General features: G+C 40.6%; 2 protein-coding genes across 3 annotated transcripts; both read left to right on the top strand.

Moving 5' to 3' along the window:
- Positions 1 to 9,185: 9,185 nt before the first annotated feature.
- On the top strand, positions 9,186 to 11,518 carry fgf3 (fibroblast growth factor 3). Of its 2 annotated transcripts, none has more exons than XM_048257384.1 (3): positions 9,186 to 9,307; positions 10,374 to 10,477; positions 10,850 to 11,518. In XM_048257384.1, exons 1-3 carry the CDS (start codon positions 9,292 to 9,294, stop codon positions 11,192 to 11,194), a joined length of 465 nt encoding a protein of 154 aa, XP_048113341.1. In that variant the 5' UTR covers positions 9,186 to 9,291; the 3' UTR covers positions 11,195 to 11,518. The 2 variants fall into 2 exon arrangements, with proteins under 2 accessions (XP_048113341.1, XP_048113339.1); XM_048257382.1 differs by having other exon boundaries at positions 9,186 to 9,848.
- Positions 11,519 to 16,652: 5,134 nt separating this feature from the next.
- Positions 16,653 to 19,011, top strand: fgf4 (fibroblast growth factor 4). Its single transcript, XM_048257385.1, has 3 exons — positions 16,653 to 17,191; positions 17,916 to 18,019; positions 18,380 to 19,011. Exons 1-3 carry the CDS (start codon positions 16,897 to 16,899, stop codon positions 18,554 to 18,556), a joined length of 576 nt encoding a protein of 191 aa, XP_048113342.1. The 5' UTR covers positions 16,653 to 16,896; the 3' UTR covers positions 18,557 to 19,011.
- The last annotated feature ends 344 nt before the right edge of the window (positions 19,012 to 19,355 follow it).

The following is a 19,355-nucleotide window of genomic DNA, read 5'->3' as shown; positions in this document are numbered from 1 at the left end:
TTCAACCCAGAAGCCAATAGTTGAATAGCCCTCTCCTAGAGCTTTTGAGATATTGCCACTGCTCCAACACTGAAAGGCACTGTTACAATGCCTGGATCAAGCCAGGTTCAGCATAGCGTATGCCACTGTCTGCTCAAGTTGGTGACCGGACCAGGGCAAGCACACTTTCGCAGTTCCCGCCGGAAATGCAGTCTAGTTCTCATTCCAATTTTTTTCAGTTTCAAGGGTTGTTCTTAATATTTTGGCAATTTCTGTGATGTAGTTCAGACTCATGGATATAACTAATTGACATCAGAGGCATGTCATTCAGCTAAATTTGTCAAAGAAACCACAAATGACACAGCCAAACGATTCCCTATCAATAGGAAAGTCTCCATGACATGGTAATATTATGTAAAAATAAACAATTAGCACAAGCATTGATCCCTTACTATATCTGGGTGGAAATGTATTTATTCAATTTAATAAAGCAGTACCTTTCTTAAACACAGGGTGGCAGTGTCCTCAAAAATCAATATCTGGTGCAGGTTATTGTGCCTTCTATGACCATAAGTTTTAATTCTTATAACTCCAAATAAATAAACAATCTCACTTTGACATGGACATGTATTGACATTTCTCCCTCTAAGCACCTCCATACCACTAGAAATAGACTGTAAGATTGTGCACCTGTTTCAAGATTAAGCAAAGGAATGGATTATTAGACTGTATTCTGACAGGTAGCCACAAAACAGCAATATAAATAATACAATGCACATGTATAGTTGTAGCTGTAGAAGTACTATTAGGGGAAAGTAATAAATAAAAGGGATAGACCTTTAAACATCCTCTGGTTTCAGTGGAATTATAATCTATACCCTGTTCGGCTGAGATCTGCTGTATAAAACACTTCAGTAATGCATCACACTAACACTGAATTAATAAACAAATGAATTACATTAATTAAATACAGTAGTTAATGGTGAACAAACCATGACCTCAAGGTTCTTCTGACTTTATAGCACTTGTTGAAAATGATTTAGCACATCAGGTACAGTTAATGAATGGAATCTCGAAGATGAATCACTGCCATCATTCCAAACTACGATCTACAAGAGGAAAAAGAGCCCTGACTCTGGCCAGGAGCCCAGGCTGAGACCTCATCACTCCCATCCTGAGACTTCCCTCAGTGAAACTCTGTCTCTCCCTGGGGCTGGGGTGGGCTGGGCTGGACAGACTGGGCCAGGGCAGGCAGGCCGGCCAGCTCACCTCCGTCCCTCTGGGGGTTACCAGGTCCAAAGAGCTCTTGTCACTGGGGCAGAACGGCAAGGACAGGAGTTACCCTTTGGAAGGGTCTGGAGGGAGTGGGTGGGGGCGTCTCCAGCAGAGCTTTTGTTCTCTTTTCAGCTCCCTGCTCTTGGTTTGGTTCATTATAGGAAGAAACTTTGGACTTTGACTGTGGTGCAGAACTAATCCGAGAAAAGTTCTTCATGTGCAAAAATGTTGTCCTCAACACAGCAGATCTCCAGATCAGACAGCCCCCCTCCACAGCACTGGGATACTGTACCAGAGACACACCAGGCCACTCATGGTGCGGATAGCCTTTTCCATGCACTCTTTTCTTAGATTTCAGGATGAACCCTTTAGGATCACTTTAAGATTTGTCTCTTGAGTCTGTTTGTTTATGTTGCCTTGAGAGAGACAAACATGTCCGGATGGCAAAGTAAATTTAATTTTACACATTTGTCAGAGTATTTTTGGTGCGGACAGGCAGCAGGTGTTTTGTGGCTATTTTTGGATGAGTCTCAGGAATGTTTGGGGATGGACAAAGTGTGAAGTGTAACACTGGAAGCTAATCAAAGCCAAGAACGCTAATGTGCTACTCAGAGGTACTAAAGCTCTTCAAAATGTCAAGCTAGGAAATATTTCTTACAAAATAATCACTTTATTGCATGTCTTGCAAAGCAATTCAGTGCGTTGCCATGGAAAACATCTGTTGTGTATCCAGACTGTTTGTGTGTGTGTGTGTGTGTGTCTGGATACAGAGCTACTTGTTGTAGATCATAATAAGTTTAGATCATGTTCTATCGGGCAGATGAAATATTCATGTACCATATGTTGGGGGGAACATCAGTCCAAGCCACTGGACGGTGCCGTGGAAAGGAGGCTTAAGCGGTGTGCACGCCACACTCCTAAAGTCAACATGCTGCGGTAGAAACTCTTAACCAACACCAGGGCTGGATGGTTGGGTTCACCAGCCTCCATTCTCCTGATTGTGTCCTTTTAGTTGCAGAGCTTCCGTTAAAGCTGTGTGATGCAGCCGCTTGTGAGGTTCCCCTTTCAAAAATCCACTCCAGTTTTGAAAGTGGTCCATGAGACAGTTTTTAAAAGCCACACTTTTCAATACTGATGGATTTTCCTTTTCATTCAGCCATTTTCATGGAGTGTAGAGTTTCTGAACCTCCAATAGAAACAAAGATTGACAGAGTTAATTGAGAAGTGTATGGGCGCACTGTAAAAAAACATATAGATTTGTTCTTTATTACATTAAACCCACCTTTAAATATGAAAAGAAGCATTAATTTCAGGACCTGATACTGACATCAATTAAAATGTGTTTTTTTTTTAGAAAGTACACAATGTTTATTTTCATGATTGTCTTCACCATAAGTAAACATTGTGAGTTTAGACATGAGGATCACTGAGTAAATGTCTTCTAGACATGGCATGTCTGTCTAAAGCACAACAAAAGATGAAAACAGACATCCAGAGCCCTGAAACTTTCCTCATCTCGCTGTCCTATTACGAGACTGCACTCGCTTTCCTTCCCCTGTCATTTCTATGCCATTTGTTAAGAAGGTCCCATTGCACTCATGCGTACACACATTTGTATTCATGCTCTGCTTACCTTTAAGGCAATGTAACTCTCAGGATGCTCATTGTCTTTTTCCCTGTTCCGTTTTTGTTTTTTTTTAGGTATAGTGCCAATGTTTGCGTGTATGTGCTCAGGCAAACATAATGTTGCAATATTTTTAGTTTTCTTTTGCAGCCTAGTTTACTGATTCTTTAGAGACTATCTAAGTGACACACATCCGTTACAATGAGACGTCCATGTTCTGTAGTATAGCAATTCTGAGGCCTAACCGACAGTTCTACTAGAAGAGTGCACACAAAGGAAATTGAGAAGGACTCTGGAAGAGACTGACTGTATTTCTGCTTACAATGACACAATGCCAGATATTAAAGACTCCTACAACCACTAGATCTAATATTTATGCAATTTGTTAAAGTTGCTGTATGTTACGTGTGCAAGTATTATATGAGGGCCATTTCAGCACTCACAGCTCTGACAGGGGGGCTACACCAGGCACGTAGCTGAAGCGTTCCATTCCGTAAAAACTATTTTAGAAGATTGGGTCTATTTTTTTGAACGTACACACCACTATCACGTCTGGTGTAGCTATAGTTCCATTGATCATAGTGGAAGCTAATTGTTGTAGCAGACGCAACGTGAACAGAGCGCTTTAGTTACACACCCAGTGTAGCCCCACTGTGAGATCTCTTGAAAACACATGGCAGCTGATTACAGAAGTGCCATATGCACTGAATGACCCAATCACTTTTAGCTTATCAAATCCTGTGCCATATAAACATACATATAAGACATACATACATAGTAAATAAATACATAAATAAATAAATTACATACATACATACATATATACAAACAAAGAAACATACATAGAAACAAACCAACTAACAAACAAATGTTTTAATTACTGTAACAACACCTATGTTATAGTGGAGAGACATGTCCAACAGTGTATGTACTGTATGTCTGTCTATGTTAAGAATCTAGCACTTTGTGTGATCCAGAATTCTGAGGCGAGAGCCCCTGGCACTCACAGGAGCTGTCAGCTCACCCACCCGAGCTATTTATGGGAGGAAGTTGGAACTGTGGGCTATGTTACATCTACTCAGGCACAGTCTCTTTGGAGTGTGTGTGTGTGTGTGTGGGCGTGTGTGCATGCGTGTGTGTGTGTGTGCGTGTGTCCATGCGTGTGAGTGCGTGTGTGTGCGCATGCGCGTGTGTATGTGTGTGTGTGCGTGCGTACACACATATGTTTCTGTGTTTATAACATACCACTATCTGATATCACTTAAACGTGCTGGTAGCTCTTCATACCTGCTGTCTTTATTGAGGATTTCCTTTTGTCACAATAAAACAGAGGGAGGCATTAATGGCATGTGTAGACACTAGCAGACCTACTGTGTGACATTTAAAATGCATTCCCCACCCGTACACACACGTAAAATACACAATCAGACCTGGATATTCATCTTGGTATTTCAGTGGTTTTATTTATTTGCTTGTTTGTTTGCTTGTTTAGGAATGATAGCAAATAAAAATTACAATTTCACTATATTTTCACATGCGGTACATTTAGGAGTACATTAAACCTGTCAGTAGTGGATGTGGAAAGTGTGTGAACAATGGCACAATCCTCTCGGCTGTTTTGGCACAACATGACACAGAGATCTTTAAAGAATCTCCCGCAAAGGAAAATGCAATTGTTATTCCCACTAAAAGATTTCAAATAAGCAACATCAGTCACATTTCAAAATATTGTCATCATGGAAAACTAAAGCATCTGTAGTAATGAACAACTCTAACGATTTAAAAATAGTGACTGTATCAGTGAATGTGGGATGAATTAAAGACGGTGGAGCTGATAAGAAACTGGAAAGGGATGGCTGTGCACCATGTGAAAGCATTTAGCTAGAGCTCTCTCTCTCCCATGGTCTCTCTCTCTCTCTCTCTCATTCTGCTCAAAGCCCCTTGCAAGAGCATGACGGTGGGCCGTTTGCAGGCTTTGCTCCTGACAGATGAGGCTCCTTTAGCCATTCTTAGGCTTCTGTTCCAGTTGAACATTAATTGTATGTAATTACATGAGCATTGTAACATGTGGTTTTACACAGCATGTGGTGCTTCCCAGCATGGAGCATGGAGCTCCGCAGCAACTCTCCCACGAGGGCTCAGCGAAGTGTGTGGGGCTCACATGAAAAGGGGAAAAAAAAGAGGACTTATCAAGACTCGTCTCTCCATCCTGCTGCCTGCACTTGCATGATGGTGGGCTCTGAAGGATTTCAAAATGTGTGCATTGTTTGTGTAACAGGTAATAAATACCATCTGGCACGGAGAAAGAGCGAGCCTACGGCCTCCTGTGCGACCCAATCAAGGAGCATCTGTCTCCTCAGATGTGGCCAAGACGCTAACTGGAAACACATTTCTCCCAGGCCTGTGAGAGCGATTCACAAGAGGTTAGCCCTCCGCTTAATGCCACGCACCCTGGGTTCCACCAGGCAGTTTGGTGATTCAAAATGTATCTCAAGCGGACTAAGGACATGCCATTCTTTTCCAATAACGGTGAAATTAAAAACGGATGCCTTCCTGCCTGTGCACTGTCTAATGGATTCTATTGAGTTTTCACTGCCTGTATCTCCAGCATCTCTCTTCCTGTGTGTCCTGGTGGTAGAGACAGCACGCAGATTACGTGTCACAGTCCGATTTCATGCGGAATCAGTGAGGAAGTCAACAGTGAATGAGGCCGCATCCCAATCAAAACCATACACAGATAGGAGGAATCAACTGGATCACTGCTCCTGTTTAGCTTGGTATTAACCCAGTTCAAACAGAAAATTAAGAACACTTTAATTGACTTCCCCTCCCTGTACCCTTAATGTCAAACAGGGCTCCAACAGGCGCACACAGGGCTAGTATGAGCCACCAACATCCGCAGTGTTGATTTACAACTGACATTTTAGCTCACTGGATGCATACTTTGAGTGGAATAGATTTGTGTCTGGGTGGTACAGACGGAGTCTAGCTTCAAGTCCAGTGGGTACAGCTCTAAATCCTTAAGGTGCGCACATCGATATGTCTGATCTCTAGATGCAGACTTAAACTGAACATTAGTTGATGAAATGCATGGTTATACTGACATGGGCTACCACAAATGTTCAGAAGTATCCAGTCCAAGGAAACACTGTGTGTGTTTTTTATGTAACATCATCGTTTGTGGAGTGTTCCCACAGGAAACCATGGACTGAGACCCTTCTCTGAGATCATATTAAGCTAAAAACTTTTCAAAGAGGACTGTTTATAGTGCGCTCTGCCCTCTGAACGCGCCACAGTTTTTACCAAGACCACATTTCAAGATGTGTGAAGAAGGCAGGATAATACGAGCCTTGGGGGGAAACACCAGCAAAGCATATTCTAAGTTGACCCGATTAGCATGACTGCACCAGGCCCAGTGCCAGTGGACTCCAAACACTCTTGTTGACATTTTCAGAGTGCATTTGCTATTATCCTATTGCTGTTTATCTTTATTTGGTGGCCCAACCGTTTAAGGAATCCTTTGCATATGAAATAAAATCTTCAAAACACTCGAAACAGAGTAGCAGGTATAATCCGCCTCGTGCTTAAATGTGGTTTGCCTTCGACTGCCACGTTTGCCACAAATGATGCAGGTCGAGGTGTTGTGTTTATAATGGTCAAGGCCGGTGGGTTCTCCCTCAGCTGTCCAGCTGGAGAAAGACCACATGGTTAAGTCGTGTCTGTGTCTGGCAGGACACACTTAACACACTCCTACCTGTCAGAGTCAGCTTTGGGGAAAGCATCACTACATCAGTGCTTCCTCTGGTTGGGGGCATATGCTTGTCTACCCCTGTTTGTTTCATAATACATTTGGAAGTTATTAGAAAAATTATTTGGTAGGAATTGTTAGATTTACTTCAATTGACTTCTAATCTAAATCTAATACACATATAACAATACAAGTAAATGTTCATAATATGGATTCTTGTTTAACATAGTGAGCTTACTGTGTTACATTGTTGAAGTTGATGTTCAAGAAAGGACACGAGCAGCAGTTAGACCTGCCATGTGAATTAATGCCTTCTAAAACTGGATGGATCCTAATTGCAGACAAGAAGCTGGGATGCTTTGCATATAATTAGCAAAATGAGGTTTCCTCGTTTATCCATGTGTTTGTGTTAACTGTAAGGTTAATGTATATTTCCACCATGTATTTAGCACAAATACCACATTTTAATGAACCACATTGTATATGAATATGGTTTGTTGTTAGTTGTAGAGACTAAACATCTCTGAGTGTGCCTTCTTCCTGTAATCTAAGATTATTTTTATGTACAGATATTAAAATGGATTTACATATCAATGTAATTTGAATTGGTTATTTAGGCTCACTAGGAAATGAAGTGAGGTAATAAATGAATGCTGTAAAATTAAAGAACTGCTAACAATGTTAGCTTCTCCCTTCAGCAGCAGTTCTTTCAAAATGATATTAAGTGGCAGGTGTGATTTCCAAATGAATGTGGTCCGCTGTGTGCTGAGAGGGGAGGTTGTGACCATTCTCAATTATTTAGGATTTATTGATTACAGAAGCCATGCTTGGACATATGCCCATGGATGCATATGCACAAAGGAAGAGGGGGTGGGGAGAGAGAGAATGGGACAGGCACATGAAAGAAGCAAGACAGACACAGCCCAACTGATGAACAAAATGGAGGGAGTTCCCAGTCCCTCACAACCTTCTCCAGTCCAAATTCAATTGAAATGGTTGAATCACTGGGTCATTTGTTTCATTTTTCTTCCATTCAGCCTCCAAAGGCCACCACTGCAAGTGCCAGTCTCATTTGCATGTTGTAATATTGCATTGCTTCTGCTTTCTTTGCAACGGCTACTTTAGATACTGAACAATTACACAATGCCGACACATAAGAGGGCGAGCACAAACGGGCCATGAGACTTTGAATTTATACTTTTGTGGCACATATGGACAATACATGTGTTCTTTTTAGTCCAGTACGTTACAAGCTAGAGTGATCAAGGTGAATGGGAACAAAAGAGGCGACACAATGATGTGTCGGAGGGGAGAGAAAGTCCCCGGCAGAATGTCAGCGCACTGTCAAAGTGGAATATGCCAGAACACTTCAAAACACTTATTGTGATTTTAATGACTTATGAGAAAGCTCTGTGTGCTGTTCTCAGGGAGCAGCACCAAAAGATTAACACGCCCTGCCTGCTGAGAAAGCCAAGAATTCAACATAAATTACATACAATGAGGGAGCAGGGCAAATTTATCTCATCGGTTATTTTTTTTACTGAACTGAAAAAAAAAGAAATATTAGAAAATAATTAGACCACAAGCAGGTGTGCAAAAGTTTGAGATACTTACTAAAAAATAAGATAAATGTCCAGCAACTGGCTCAGCCTCTTGTTAAACTGGAAATGTAATTTTCTTGCTCGAGGGGAAAATAATAAATAAACCACAAAGAAAACACCTAGAGGTCCATCCAGGTGCCTAGTATGTACCTAAATGGGTAACTCCAAATAATGCATCTTGAAGGAAAGGCGTGGATGTACAGTTCAAAGCACAGAATAATCACAAGCTGTTTCACTGCCTTAAGAGCAGCTCACCTCCCAGTGCATTTCAGAGATTTTATGTTCAGTATGAATCCCAGGGTAGAGATGCTAACATCATGCCAAAGGCCAGAGAGATTTGTAGCTAGACCATGGTGCTAATTATGAAAATTGTAACCATGATGCTGCCAGGCTGGAAACAATTTCAGCTCAAGTCATTTTGAGGTTAACTGTGGATTAGTGTTTGCTACAGCTGAGGGAAAGGGACAAGAGCTGTTCTGCACAGGACAGAATTCAAGACACTATAAGCTTAAAAATGTTGTCCAGTATAACTATTACAATTATTTCAGATTTACAATTTTCAAAATGACATTGTACTTTCACTTGCAAAGTCAATCAACAGGCTATTCTTAATCCTTCTCCTCTCAGTTGTCTAATACTGTGTCACCATAACACTGTGAGGCATTAGCCTATATTACAAGGCTGTAATATCAGGTATATTCTTTATAAGAAGCTTTTCATTATAACTTCACTTCAAAGGCAACCCCCTAAAAAGATAGACTACCAAAGACGTGTGGTTAGTTCGAATGAATATTTAATCGGTCTAAAACTCTGACTAATGTGACTAGTTGATAACATGTGGTCTTGCGATTGGTGAGACCTCTAAAAGTTTTCCCTGCCGAGAGCGCAACGCCCGTCTCTGAAGAATGGTGAGCCTTTTGGAAACTGGTGCCCTCGCACGGCTGCTGGAGCAGTGATGCGGTCTTCCGCACACCACTGTGTGTACTGTGTAATTTCATCCAGCCTGCATTCTTATAGTTCGTATGAGAGAGACTCCTACCTTGCCTTCCTTCCTTACGTAGCTGATGGATGTAATCTGGGGTATTGTTGGCCGATTTTTTCATTTCTGTAAGTTGTTGCACACAGGGAGATCTTACGACGCCCTCTCTCTTGAAATGTTATGCGGATATAGTTTATTTAGAAACATGAAAGGACGCAGCGGCGACGCAAAATCTCTTGATGACAACTGAATTTATGTTAATGCGTTTCGGACTACTTACTTTCTTCTTGGTGGAGCAAAAACTTTTCAATGGAGAACACTCAATTTTCTCAACGGAAAGGAATACGGCACCGGGCCATCCCATAATGCTATTGCTTTTACTAGTGGTCTGCCTGGGATTGCTGGATTCCGGTAAATCGAAGTCTCTGTGCCTGGCTTCAGAGAAGGCACCCTTGCTATCCTGTAACAGGGGAGAAACATGCGAGCCGAGACATCGAAGGGATGCTGGAGGACGTGGCGGCGTGTATGAGCACCTCGGCGGAGCACCGAGACGCAGAAAGCTTTACTGTGCCACGAAGTATCATTTGCAAATTCATCCCAACGGCCTAATAGATGGTACACTTGAGGAAAATAATCCTTTTAGTAAGTTACCTTACACAGTTCATTTTATGTTCTGTGCCTTGCGTGAGGTTACTTCAAAGGACCTCGGATCAATGACCCCGGATTGATTTATGTTGTAAAGCTCAGTAATTTTTAGCCCTTGCTATAAATGTGGACAAAAGCAAGACTGTAAATCAGAGGTGCAGGCTGTCTACCAAAGGGTTCCACCTATTTGTAGTCTACTTTGGTAAACAAAGTTATAAACTGGGCAACTATGTTGCAGACTGAACAGTTATCATAAAGCTTTGAGTTCTATCACAAGAAAATTATATTTTAAGCACTATCACAACACTTTGAGTTGTAGTAAAACAGTGTTAGAATTGTAGTATGTAGAATTGTCAGTGAGCAGTATGTGGGAGGGTGTGATTTTTAGCTTTCCCAGGAAAGCATGTTATTGTATTGCTGTTAACATTGTTTTGTACATTTATTTGCCATTGTACAGTATGTTGTACAGTAGATACAAGTGGTCCAGTGTACAAGTCTTGTCTTCCCTATACTTTCATCCAGGCATTCTGGAGATCACAGCTGTTGATGTCGGAGTGGTTGCAATTAAAGGTCTGTTTGCAGCAAGATATTTGGCCATGAACAACAGGGGACGACTCTATGCTTCTGTAAGTATTTGATCAGAATCAGTATTTTGGAGCATATTTTTCAACTGTGATATTTTTGTTTCATCTCTATTGTTACTTTCAATGTTGTTACGTTGCTCAAGCATTTCTTGCATCTCGCATCAAACTGTTTGGGTGTGTTTTAGACACAGCATTGCTCATATTTTGTGAGTAATGAGTTATTTAAAGATGAGATGCGAGGATTGTAAACACAACACTCAACATGAAATAAACCATAAAAACCTTCCTTGGTTTATGAATCATAGCCCAGTCTTTCTGACTCATGGTGTGTCTGGCATGGGAAACATATCAGTCTCAGTGTCCTCCCTTAACATGACTTCATGACATGGGGACTTCACCCGAACGCTTTTGCAGGATTCCTTCAACAAGGAGTGCGAGTTCATTGAAAGGATGCACGAGCTGGGCTACAACACCTACGCCTCTCGGCACTACCACACCGCACCTCCACTGACCTCCAACAGCAGCATGGCCAGCAGCGGTCACAGCAGCAAGCATCGACCCACCCCCGAGAGGCTGTGGTACGTCTCCATCAACGGCAAGGGCCGGCCCCGGAGGGGCTGCCGTACGCGGCGCACCGAGAGGGCCTCCCTCTTCCTGCCCCGCGTGCTGGCCCACAAGGACCATGACATGGTGCACCTGTTTCACATCAACCGGCAGTACCGGGAAAGCCTCCTGAGAGACTTGGCCCGAGATGAGTGAAGGGGGCACATGGGCAGAGCCAGGTGGAGCAGGTGAATCACACCGACTCACGGCAGCCACCAGAGCACCACTGGAACCCATCCACCTCATCGCTAAAAGGTTCAGCGTTTGGAAGTGATGTCTGTACAGACTCTGTGTTTGGTGCAGTTTGGTGGGATTTGTCTTGAGAAACGGTGTAGTTGTTGTGGATAACTTATTGATGGTGTTCTCTGACATGAAAACTGAGATAGTATGACATATACATGTATACACATGTACACACTTAACAATGTAGCGAATCAACAAAAATATGTTTGTCTTTGGCGTGTATGTGGTTTTAGTAAACATGGCATTAGGCTTGTGTGTAATGCTTATTTATTACATTTCATAAATGTTTAAATTAAAAGAAAACACTTTTTTCATGATTGAAGATTTTTTTCTGACTAATCTTTTCAGAAAGTTATACAGGTTGCTGAAGAGATAGCCAATAAAACCAATTTATTTTTTTAAACGTTTTTCCCTGGAGGTCTGAAAAAGTATCTTTCCATAGACAGAGTCATCAGTAACAGTATTGTAAACACACTAGTTTAGGGAACACATGAATACACAACTGATAGTGTTTATCAAGGTCTATATTAAGTGTCATTGCACATTTATTAGCTTTATTGAACAATTTCTTAGTCTTAATCAATAGCTTATTTATTCTTGGTAAATTTTCAATAAGCGTACTATTGGTATTAATATAAGATTGTTGGTATATGCATCATCAAAATAGAGTTTATAGGCATCTAATACACTGTCTGAATATGTGACTAGTGACAGGACAATAACATATTCAGACAATGTAGTAGAAGGCTATAAAGTTTCTATTTTGATCATTATTATATATCCTTTATAACCTTAGATCAATATCTACTTGTTGCTTATTAAGGATTTGCCAAAAAATAACCTATTTAGTAAGAATAAGAAATTGTTGAATAAAGACCTAATAAATATGTAATGAGGCTTAATACAGACTTTACTGAGCACTAATACATAAACATATTACTTATGTATTAATGACTAACGTGTTCCCTAAACCAAAATATTACTGAGTGGTAATTCACTTTCATTTCAAGATTATCCTTAATCTCCATTATTATTTACATCTTTCAAATTTTGCCCAACCTGTGTGATAGCCTACTATTGAACTGAAGTAATAAACTTCAGACATGGGCATTGACACAGTATTGGTTTAGCAAAAGAGGACTTTTTGTAGAAGTTTATCACACCAAAATAAATCCATTCCTCTGCTGACATGGCTCTGCCCAAGTCAAGGGCAAAGGCAAGATGTGCTAGTCCTTTAAACAGTCATGTTACTCTATACTGGAGAGGATCGTTCGCTTCCTGTCTGGAACAATGGAGTCGTCCTCTGAGGGGACATGGGAAGCTGGACAGCCCGAAAGTCAGACCGATGTGTCATGTCCAAACAATGCCGTTCCTTTGAAACAGCCTACTAAAATGCTTTAGACAGTCAATATTTAGTTTTACCGTCAATAACAGGACACTTAGTGCTGAGCTTCCTTACATGTGCCAGTGTTGCTCTTGTTTCAGCCTGCTGGCCTCACGGGGATAGATCTATACTACAAGATACCTCTGAAAGCAGCCAATGGGATGTTTGTCTACATTTGAGGAATGAAAATAATTGGGGGGATGCCTTGTAAAGGCAGGGTTCAGTTTGTTGTGGCTTTACTCAAATGCAATGGTGAAAACGGTAGGTTTGGGAGAATAAAAGATAGCCAGCAGATCAACTATCATCCTTGTCATATGAAGAGATGTACCCAGAGCTGTTGTCACTGGAAAATAACACAAGTGTGGAATAGAAAGGGTGTATTTAAGAACACAGGATGTAATAATGCATGTCGGGTGAATAGCCATTATATGATGCTAGAAAAATTAGAATCCTTGATTCTTATGTTCAACTTCATACCTAAAAAATCAAAAGGCTGATGTTTCATTAATAATGAGACATAAAAATGACAGATCTTCATAGTATCTTCATAATATTTCATAAATCTTCAAAGTATTTCATAAAGGAAAACAACAAATTAAGAACACGCCTTCACCGAAAGCAGCTTTTGTGCAAGAACACAACATATAACATGATTGTCCACAATTTCAAAGGGCAATTGGAGAAAGTTGTAGTCTGTCATCATGCTTTACAACATGCAATACCTTGTAATAAGGAATGTTGTGAACTGAACTGAACTTCTCATTTTCATATGTAGTCTACAATTCGTTCAGTCATTCACTATTCAGCCACTATTCATTGGCAGACACTGCACCCTAGGGGCTGCATAAGTGAAAGAGATTCCGTGTAATACTCTGCACTGCACCTGGAGATGGGACTCCTAGCTGAGTATCTGATTTCCCCCCAAACGTTCAACAGTTGCATTTTCAGCATGATGAACACCAGTAAAGATGACATGAGAAAGCATATATTCTTCAAAGTGAAATAATTCAATGCTCCAACGTTCATTTTAGTCTTGCCAACAACAGATCACAGGTGGTCAGCATCATAAACACATATGTTGGTCATCTGGAACATGATGAACAGGCATGGTATGGGCACTATGGTGATATCAGACAGTAGATATGATATGCATGTGGACAGGAGCACTGCCATTCCCCTCTCATGTGTGCTCATCTAGCTGAGAAGTTACACTTTAAAGCTTCATACTTGAATACTTAGCTGCTTAATGAGTTTGATTTTTTTCTATTTTTGCCTCTATCTCTCCATCAATGTGACTAACGAATAAATTCTGCCAGGTTGTCATTTATTACGAGATATTCAGAGCCAATAGCATTGGGGATCCAAAAACAGTGTACAGTCTACAAAAATGAACATATGCTACTATTATCAAAGCATTCACTGTATCTCCTGCATCTTTTCATGATATGGTTCATTGGTTCCTGTTGTTTTTCTTGTCTCCCCATATAAGAAATTGAGAACTTCAACCCCATTTTACATTAAATGTGTTACATGGAACATGAACAAATGAACACATTTGGGTATTAACATGGTTTGCAATGGCACTTAGGTCAAAGGAATGTAAAAAAAAAAAACTTTACAAGAAGCAGAGCACTTACTAGTAAAACATTTTTTCTTATATTTTGTATAATCATTTCCTTTAAAATGGCTAAACTTTTTAGTTACATAAATGCAACCTAGATATAGAAGATCTCAATTGCGAGTTCCAAAATGTAAACGTTGCAAATCATATCCCAGCCCAAATAAACAAGCATCAAAAGCTATGCCCTGTGAAAATAATTCTCAAATGTAAGTGCATATAACATTTATTCGACCTAACGGATTTAATTAGGCTGTTGTTCATGCAAAATACGTATTTTAACACTAATAGGGATGAAGTTGAAACAGTACCATGGAGAGCGGCGGTCGCATCCCCTTTGAGCATAAGTCCGCCAATCAGAACTTTATAAATGTTTCTTGGCGGTTCTAAATTATGTTTTGTTTCTGCGCACTGGCATGCCTAATAATACTTAATATAGTCTTGTCCATATTTACGGTAATCGAATCACAAGTGCTCCTTTGTGCATCCCTGTCATTAGGCTATCGAAAACCTACTCACAATCAGAAGGCGCGCAGCAAACTTTAACAAATCACGACAGCTAAAAGTATTTTAGTGTGATTTAGCCTAATATTCTTTAAGTTTGTTAAGTTAAGTCATTACCCGTTGAGAGTGACTGTCGCATGGTTACAGGTTAAAATAATTCGAGGTAAACTTTAAGATCAGACCAAATTCGATATTAGCCTACTGTCGCGTTTCAAAGGCGAGTTGTGAGGTATTCAGGGTCATCCAAACGTGAACGTGAGAAAACGTTTTCAAGCGAATCTTCTGCACACTGACTAAACCTTTTTATGTATGTAATTACGAGGCATGTTCTCTTTTTTGAATGTTTTGTCTGGGCGTTATAATTATTTGCAGACAATGGGTCATCCTCCTCATAGAGGCAGATCAAAGGCGCTCTTTTGGGCTCTTGACAAAGACATTCCTTTGTATAACATCACATTAAGGCATGACTTTCTTCTTGACTGTCAGGCCTTGTCGATCTGCATTTCATTAGCCATCATCTAGTCCTGGTAATGGCATGAATTTGCTTTCACCTCGTTTCTTTCAAGAGTGTCGTCATTTGCTGAGCCTGTGTGCCATTCAAGAAACCTACTGTCCCATCATCCAGTTGGCCTATACAGGAACACCCACAGATGTCTTAGAGGATGGTTCAAACATTAGACTACACAATATAGCAATTAATTAAAATACTGACCACAGAATTACATCCGAGAGAGACCAAATCAATGGTCATTTGATCATGATTTGTTAGATGAAAAGACTGTTTCGTTCAGCCAGTCTTTATTTACGACTCTTTGATTGCAGTTGTGGGTGAACTGATGTCTTTACATTTTCTAAGTCCTCCCGCAAATCAGGAGAGGTCATCGCGGCGTGAAGCAGGTGCAAAAAAGTCTGCGTCCCACTTCACACCTCCATGACACTCAGGTTGTGTATTATACTGTCAATAGACATTCTTTGAGCTTCAAGATCACACGTTGGCTTCAGCTCTTGAATGGAGCTTTGATGTCAGTGCTACATACAGCTAGGGTATTGAAAGAAAATATGTCTCAATAGGCTGTCACTATAAGCTCAGAGGTTCAGTATGAGTCATTGCATCTAACCAGTATGTTTTGCTTCTGCCTGTCACCGCCGTTGCAAAGTATGTTACACCTGTTATTAAAAGCTGACCATTGTTTTTAGGCTACCGTCAGTTTAGCAGACTATTGCCTCCACGAGGAGAGGGAGATGCAAAACGTTTTGATTAGCTCTAATTGGGCAAATCTGATGATTCACTTACTTTGTCTGAAAGCACCTTAACCCCGTCAGTTATTCATGTCAGTGAAATGCCTCTTCGAGATGCGCAACTTTATGCACTGTAGGCTAATAGAAAAAACAGCATAGGCCTAATTCAAACTGAACTCTTCCCGGTACAACTGATTAAAGGCAACATAGCAAGAAATGCACATGGAATAGCGTAATGCACAATATCACATTTCGTCTTAAGTTAAATCATTTCCCATCTATAGGCCTTTAGGTGACTGCAAACATACAGTCATTCAGCCACAGGTATATAGTCCACGGGCTGTATACTTCAGAGTTGGTAAATTGCCTACACTGGATGAAGAAATGGACTTCTGTATTAATCAATGCGCGTAAATTTATTGACCTCTTTAAGGATTGTGTGACGAGGTGGGAGTTGCTAACAGTGAACCAACATCTGTGAAGCTGACGCCTGTATTGCAAGGGATGAGAGCGACCTCATGTTGCAGTAGGTGGCGTGTGTGATGTAATTTCGACGCAGATAGCCTATAAATACCGCCACTAAGTGAAAGGTGCCATGGTTCGGCTATGCCTTGCGAGTACCGACGACCAACAATACACAACTCCGACAGCAAAGAAGTCACAGTCGAGTTCGATTCAACCTCGGTGGGAACTATTTAGTAGCCTACTCGAAGAGACTCAACACAAAGTCAATGGAAAAGTCACAGTTGTGCTCGAAACTGACGTTCCGCGTTGTCCGGATCACTTTCTCAAGCTCCTAATAGTTATTCGAAGTGACGTGCGCCATTAGAACATAGTTCTTGGAGTGTGAGAATTTCAAAATCGGGCAGAATGAGCGTGACATCGGCTTTTTCAACACTAATTATTCTCGGACTGCTGTCAGTCGCAGTGCGCTCAGCCCCGTTTTCAGTGCGACAGAACGGCACTCCAGGACGACACTGGGAAACACTTTACTCGCGTTCATTGGCTCGTAATCCCTGGGAAAAAAGAGACATCAACCGGGATGGTGATTATCTAATGGGCATCAAAAGACTCAGACGTCTGTATTGCAATGTGGGGATTGGGTTCCACATTCAAGTGTTACCGGATGGCAAGATAACCGGGGTGCATAACGAAAATCGATACAGTAAGTACAACCTACAGAGCACCCATGGCCAACTTACTGCCACCGTGATATTTTGTAGCCTACAGGTGTTTTTCTACAGTACCCATATATTATATTTCTGGTTCGTGTTATTTTCAGCTGGACTGCAAAATACACTTCTGGCCAAAGCCAAAGAGGCTATTATTTAATAATTCAGTCGTGAGAGGTGGTAATATTCAGCAGTAGAGAACCAGCTGTCAAGACAAGTATTTGCAGCATAGAGCAGCACCACTCTTCACGCTGTGTTCAACAAATATAAGTTATGCTATACGTGACCACACACAGATGTTACCACTCAGACAAAGGTTACAGATATTAACTTTGGAAAAGTTTGTAATGGCCATATGACATCCACAGGTTGATTTCCTAAGAGAAACAGGCATTTGTATCTTCAGCAAAAATACTTGTTTGTATTCAAGTTTAATTTAAATTCCAATCATAGTTTGAGTTAATATTCTATTCTTGTCACATGAGCAATTTTGTCTGCCTATAGCTGTCTATCTGTCAGTGCATCTGTTTGTCCATCTATCTGTGATCCGCTTATTGAATTGTTGATCTGTCATCTATGTACCTGTCTATCTTTCTTTGCTCTTCAAAGCACACTATGAAGATCAGATATGTGGCTGTTTTGGGTCTCATGGAAGACTGCATACATTCACCAAGTTTCTGGAAGACTTCCATACTCATAAAGTTCTGTGTGTTTCAGGTCTTTTGGAGATATCTCCAGTGGAGAGAGGAGTTGTGACTCTTTTTGGTGTTCGCAGTGGTCTATTCATCGCCATGAACAGCAAAGGGAAGCTCTATGGATCTGTAAGTATTGTAATTGTATGTACAATGTCCTTCCCAGAAATATCCCAGACAATGAATAAATGTGTCAGAATAGTTTGTTTCAGTAAAGCGGGGTCTACTGTAGATGAGAAATTTAAACACTAAAGCATAGCCTGATCAATAGTCGAGGTTGTTATCAGTCTATGAAACCTTGTTGTTGGAAGAAAAACACAAATCCCTTTTCAGTATGAACTTTAGGAACCATTTTAATAATCGATCATAGAAACTGGTATATTCTTAACACATTCTGTCTGCCATTGTTTTTTTTTCATGTCCATACGAACATTATGCTTAACGTGATGAATATAATCAGTTAATACATTTTCATTCCCCTTCCAACAGAGCCACTACAGCAATGAGTGCAAGTTTAAGGAGAATCTTCTGGCAAACAACTACAATGCATATGAGTCTGCCGCTCACGCAGGGATGTATATTGGCCTGAGCAAGACAGGCAGGACAAAGAAAGGAAACAGAGTGACTCCAGCAATGACAGTGACACACTTCTTACCGAGAATCTGACCGACAGTGGCTCGGTCAGTTACCTCACACCTTGGAGGGAAGTAGTTGGACACAAAATGAAAGCACTTTTGAACAACAATAATGAACAAAAAAGATTTTGGAATATATATTTAAATATTATTATTTAAGTATGTATATTGTGAAAAATATTTTATTTATTTCCTCTGAGATTTTTTTTTGTATTACTTAAAAAGCCTAAGTCCAGAGCTGAAAGAATGACTAGTAGAGTATTTTTAATATTTATCTGAGCCGGTGCTGCTATTTGTGTCACAATACCGATATTTCATGACAATAATGGACTTTTAGAAAGGATTATTTGCACTGTTTACAAAGTGTGGCGCAATGACTGAATAGCTACACCTTCCCCCCTTTTCAGTCACTGGTCCACCACAGGGGCCCTCATCTGTGCATCAATGAACCTGGTGTGAGTGGCAAAGTGAGAAAGATGTACAACATTTGACCTGAATATGTTGGACTGTCTGATCGCATCTGTGTGATTAACAACTCTACCCCCCCCCCCCCTAGAAAAGATAAGATCAGCGAAACCCCTATGAATCCAGTTCTGAAAAGTGTATCTTTGTTTACTACAACATGCAGTGTTTTGAAGATATGTTACATTACACTGTTGTTTCAATGTGGAATTTGTGTAACTCCTTTGTTTCTACCTCATTAATGGATTAACTCTTAGCACAATATAATATGGTTGTTTTGCTTCATCCCATGGGTTTTCCACTTTCTGCTCTAATCTGACATTTGGTAATTTATGTTTCACCTAACACCTAACATCAAAGCAGCAATG

Source organism: Alosa alosa, chromosome 11 (assembly GCF_017589495.1).
Source record: "Alosa alosa isolate M-15738 ecotype Scorff River chromosome 11, AALO_Geno_1.1, whole genome shotgun sequence".
NCBI classification, from domain to species: Eukaryota; Metazoa; Chordata; class Actinopteri; order Clupeiformes; family Clupeidae; genus Alosa; species Alosa alosa.
The sequence above is the reverse complement of the archived record's forward strand: the minus strand, read 5'-3'. Positions and strand labels throughout refer to the sequence as shown.

Coding starts and splice junctions, on each gene's coding strand:
- fgf3 (XM_048257382.1), top strand. CDS start 9,446: ATGACAACTGAATTTATGTTAATGCGTTTCGGACTACTTACTTTCTTC. Junction 9,849..10,373: donor TGAGGAAAATAATCCTTTTA/GTAAGTTACCTT, acceptor ACTTTCATCCAG/GCATTCTGGAGATCACAGCT. Junction 10,478..10,849: donor GGGGACGACTCTATGCTTCT/GTAAGTATTTGA, acceptor ACGCTTTTGCAG/GATTCCTTCAACAAGGAGTG.
- fgf4 (XM_048257385.1), top strand. CDS start 16,897: ATGAGCGTGACATCGGCTTTTTCAACACTAATTATTCTCGGACTGCTG. Junction 17,192..17,915: donor GCATAACGAAAATCGATACA/GTAAGTACAACC, acceptor TGTGTGTTTCAG/GTCTTTTGGAGATATCTCCA. Junction 18,020..18,379: donor AAGGGAAGCTCTATGGATCT/GTAAGTATTGTA, acceptor CCCTTCCAACAG/AGCCACTACAGCAATGAGTG.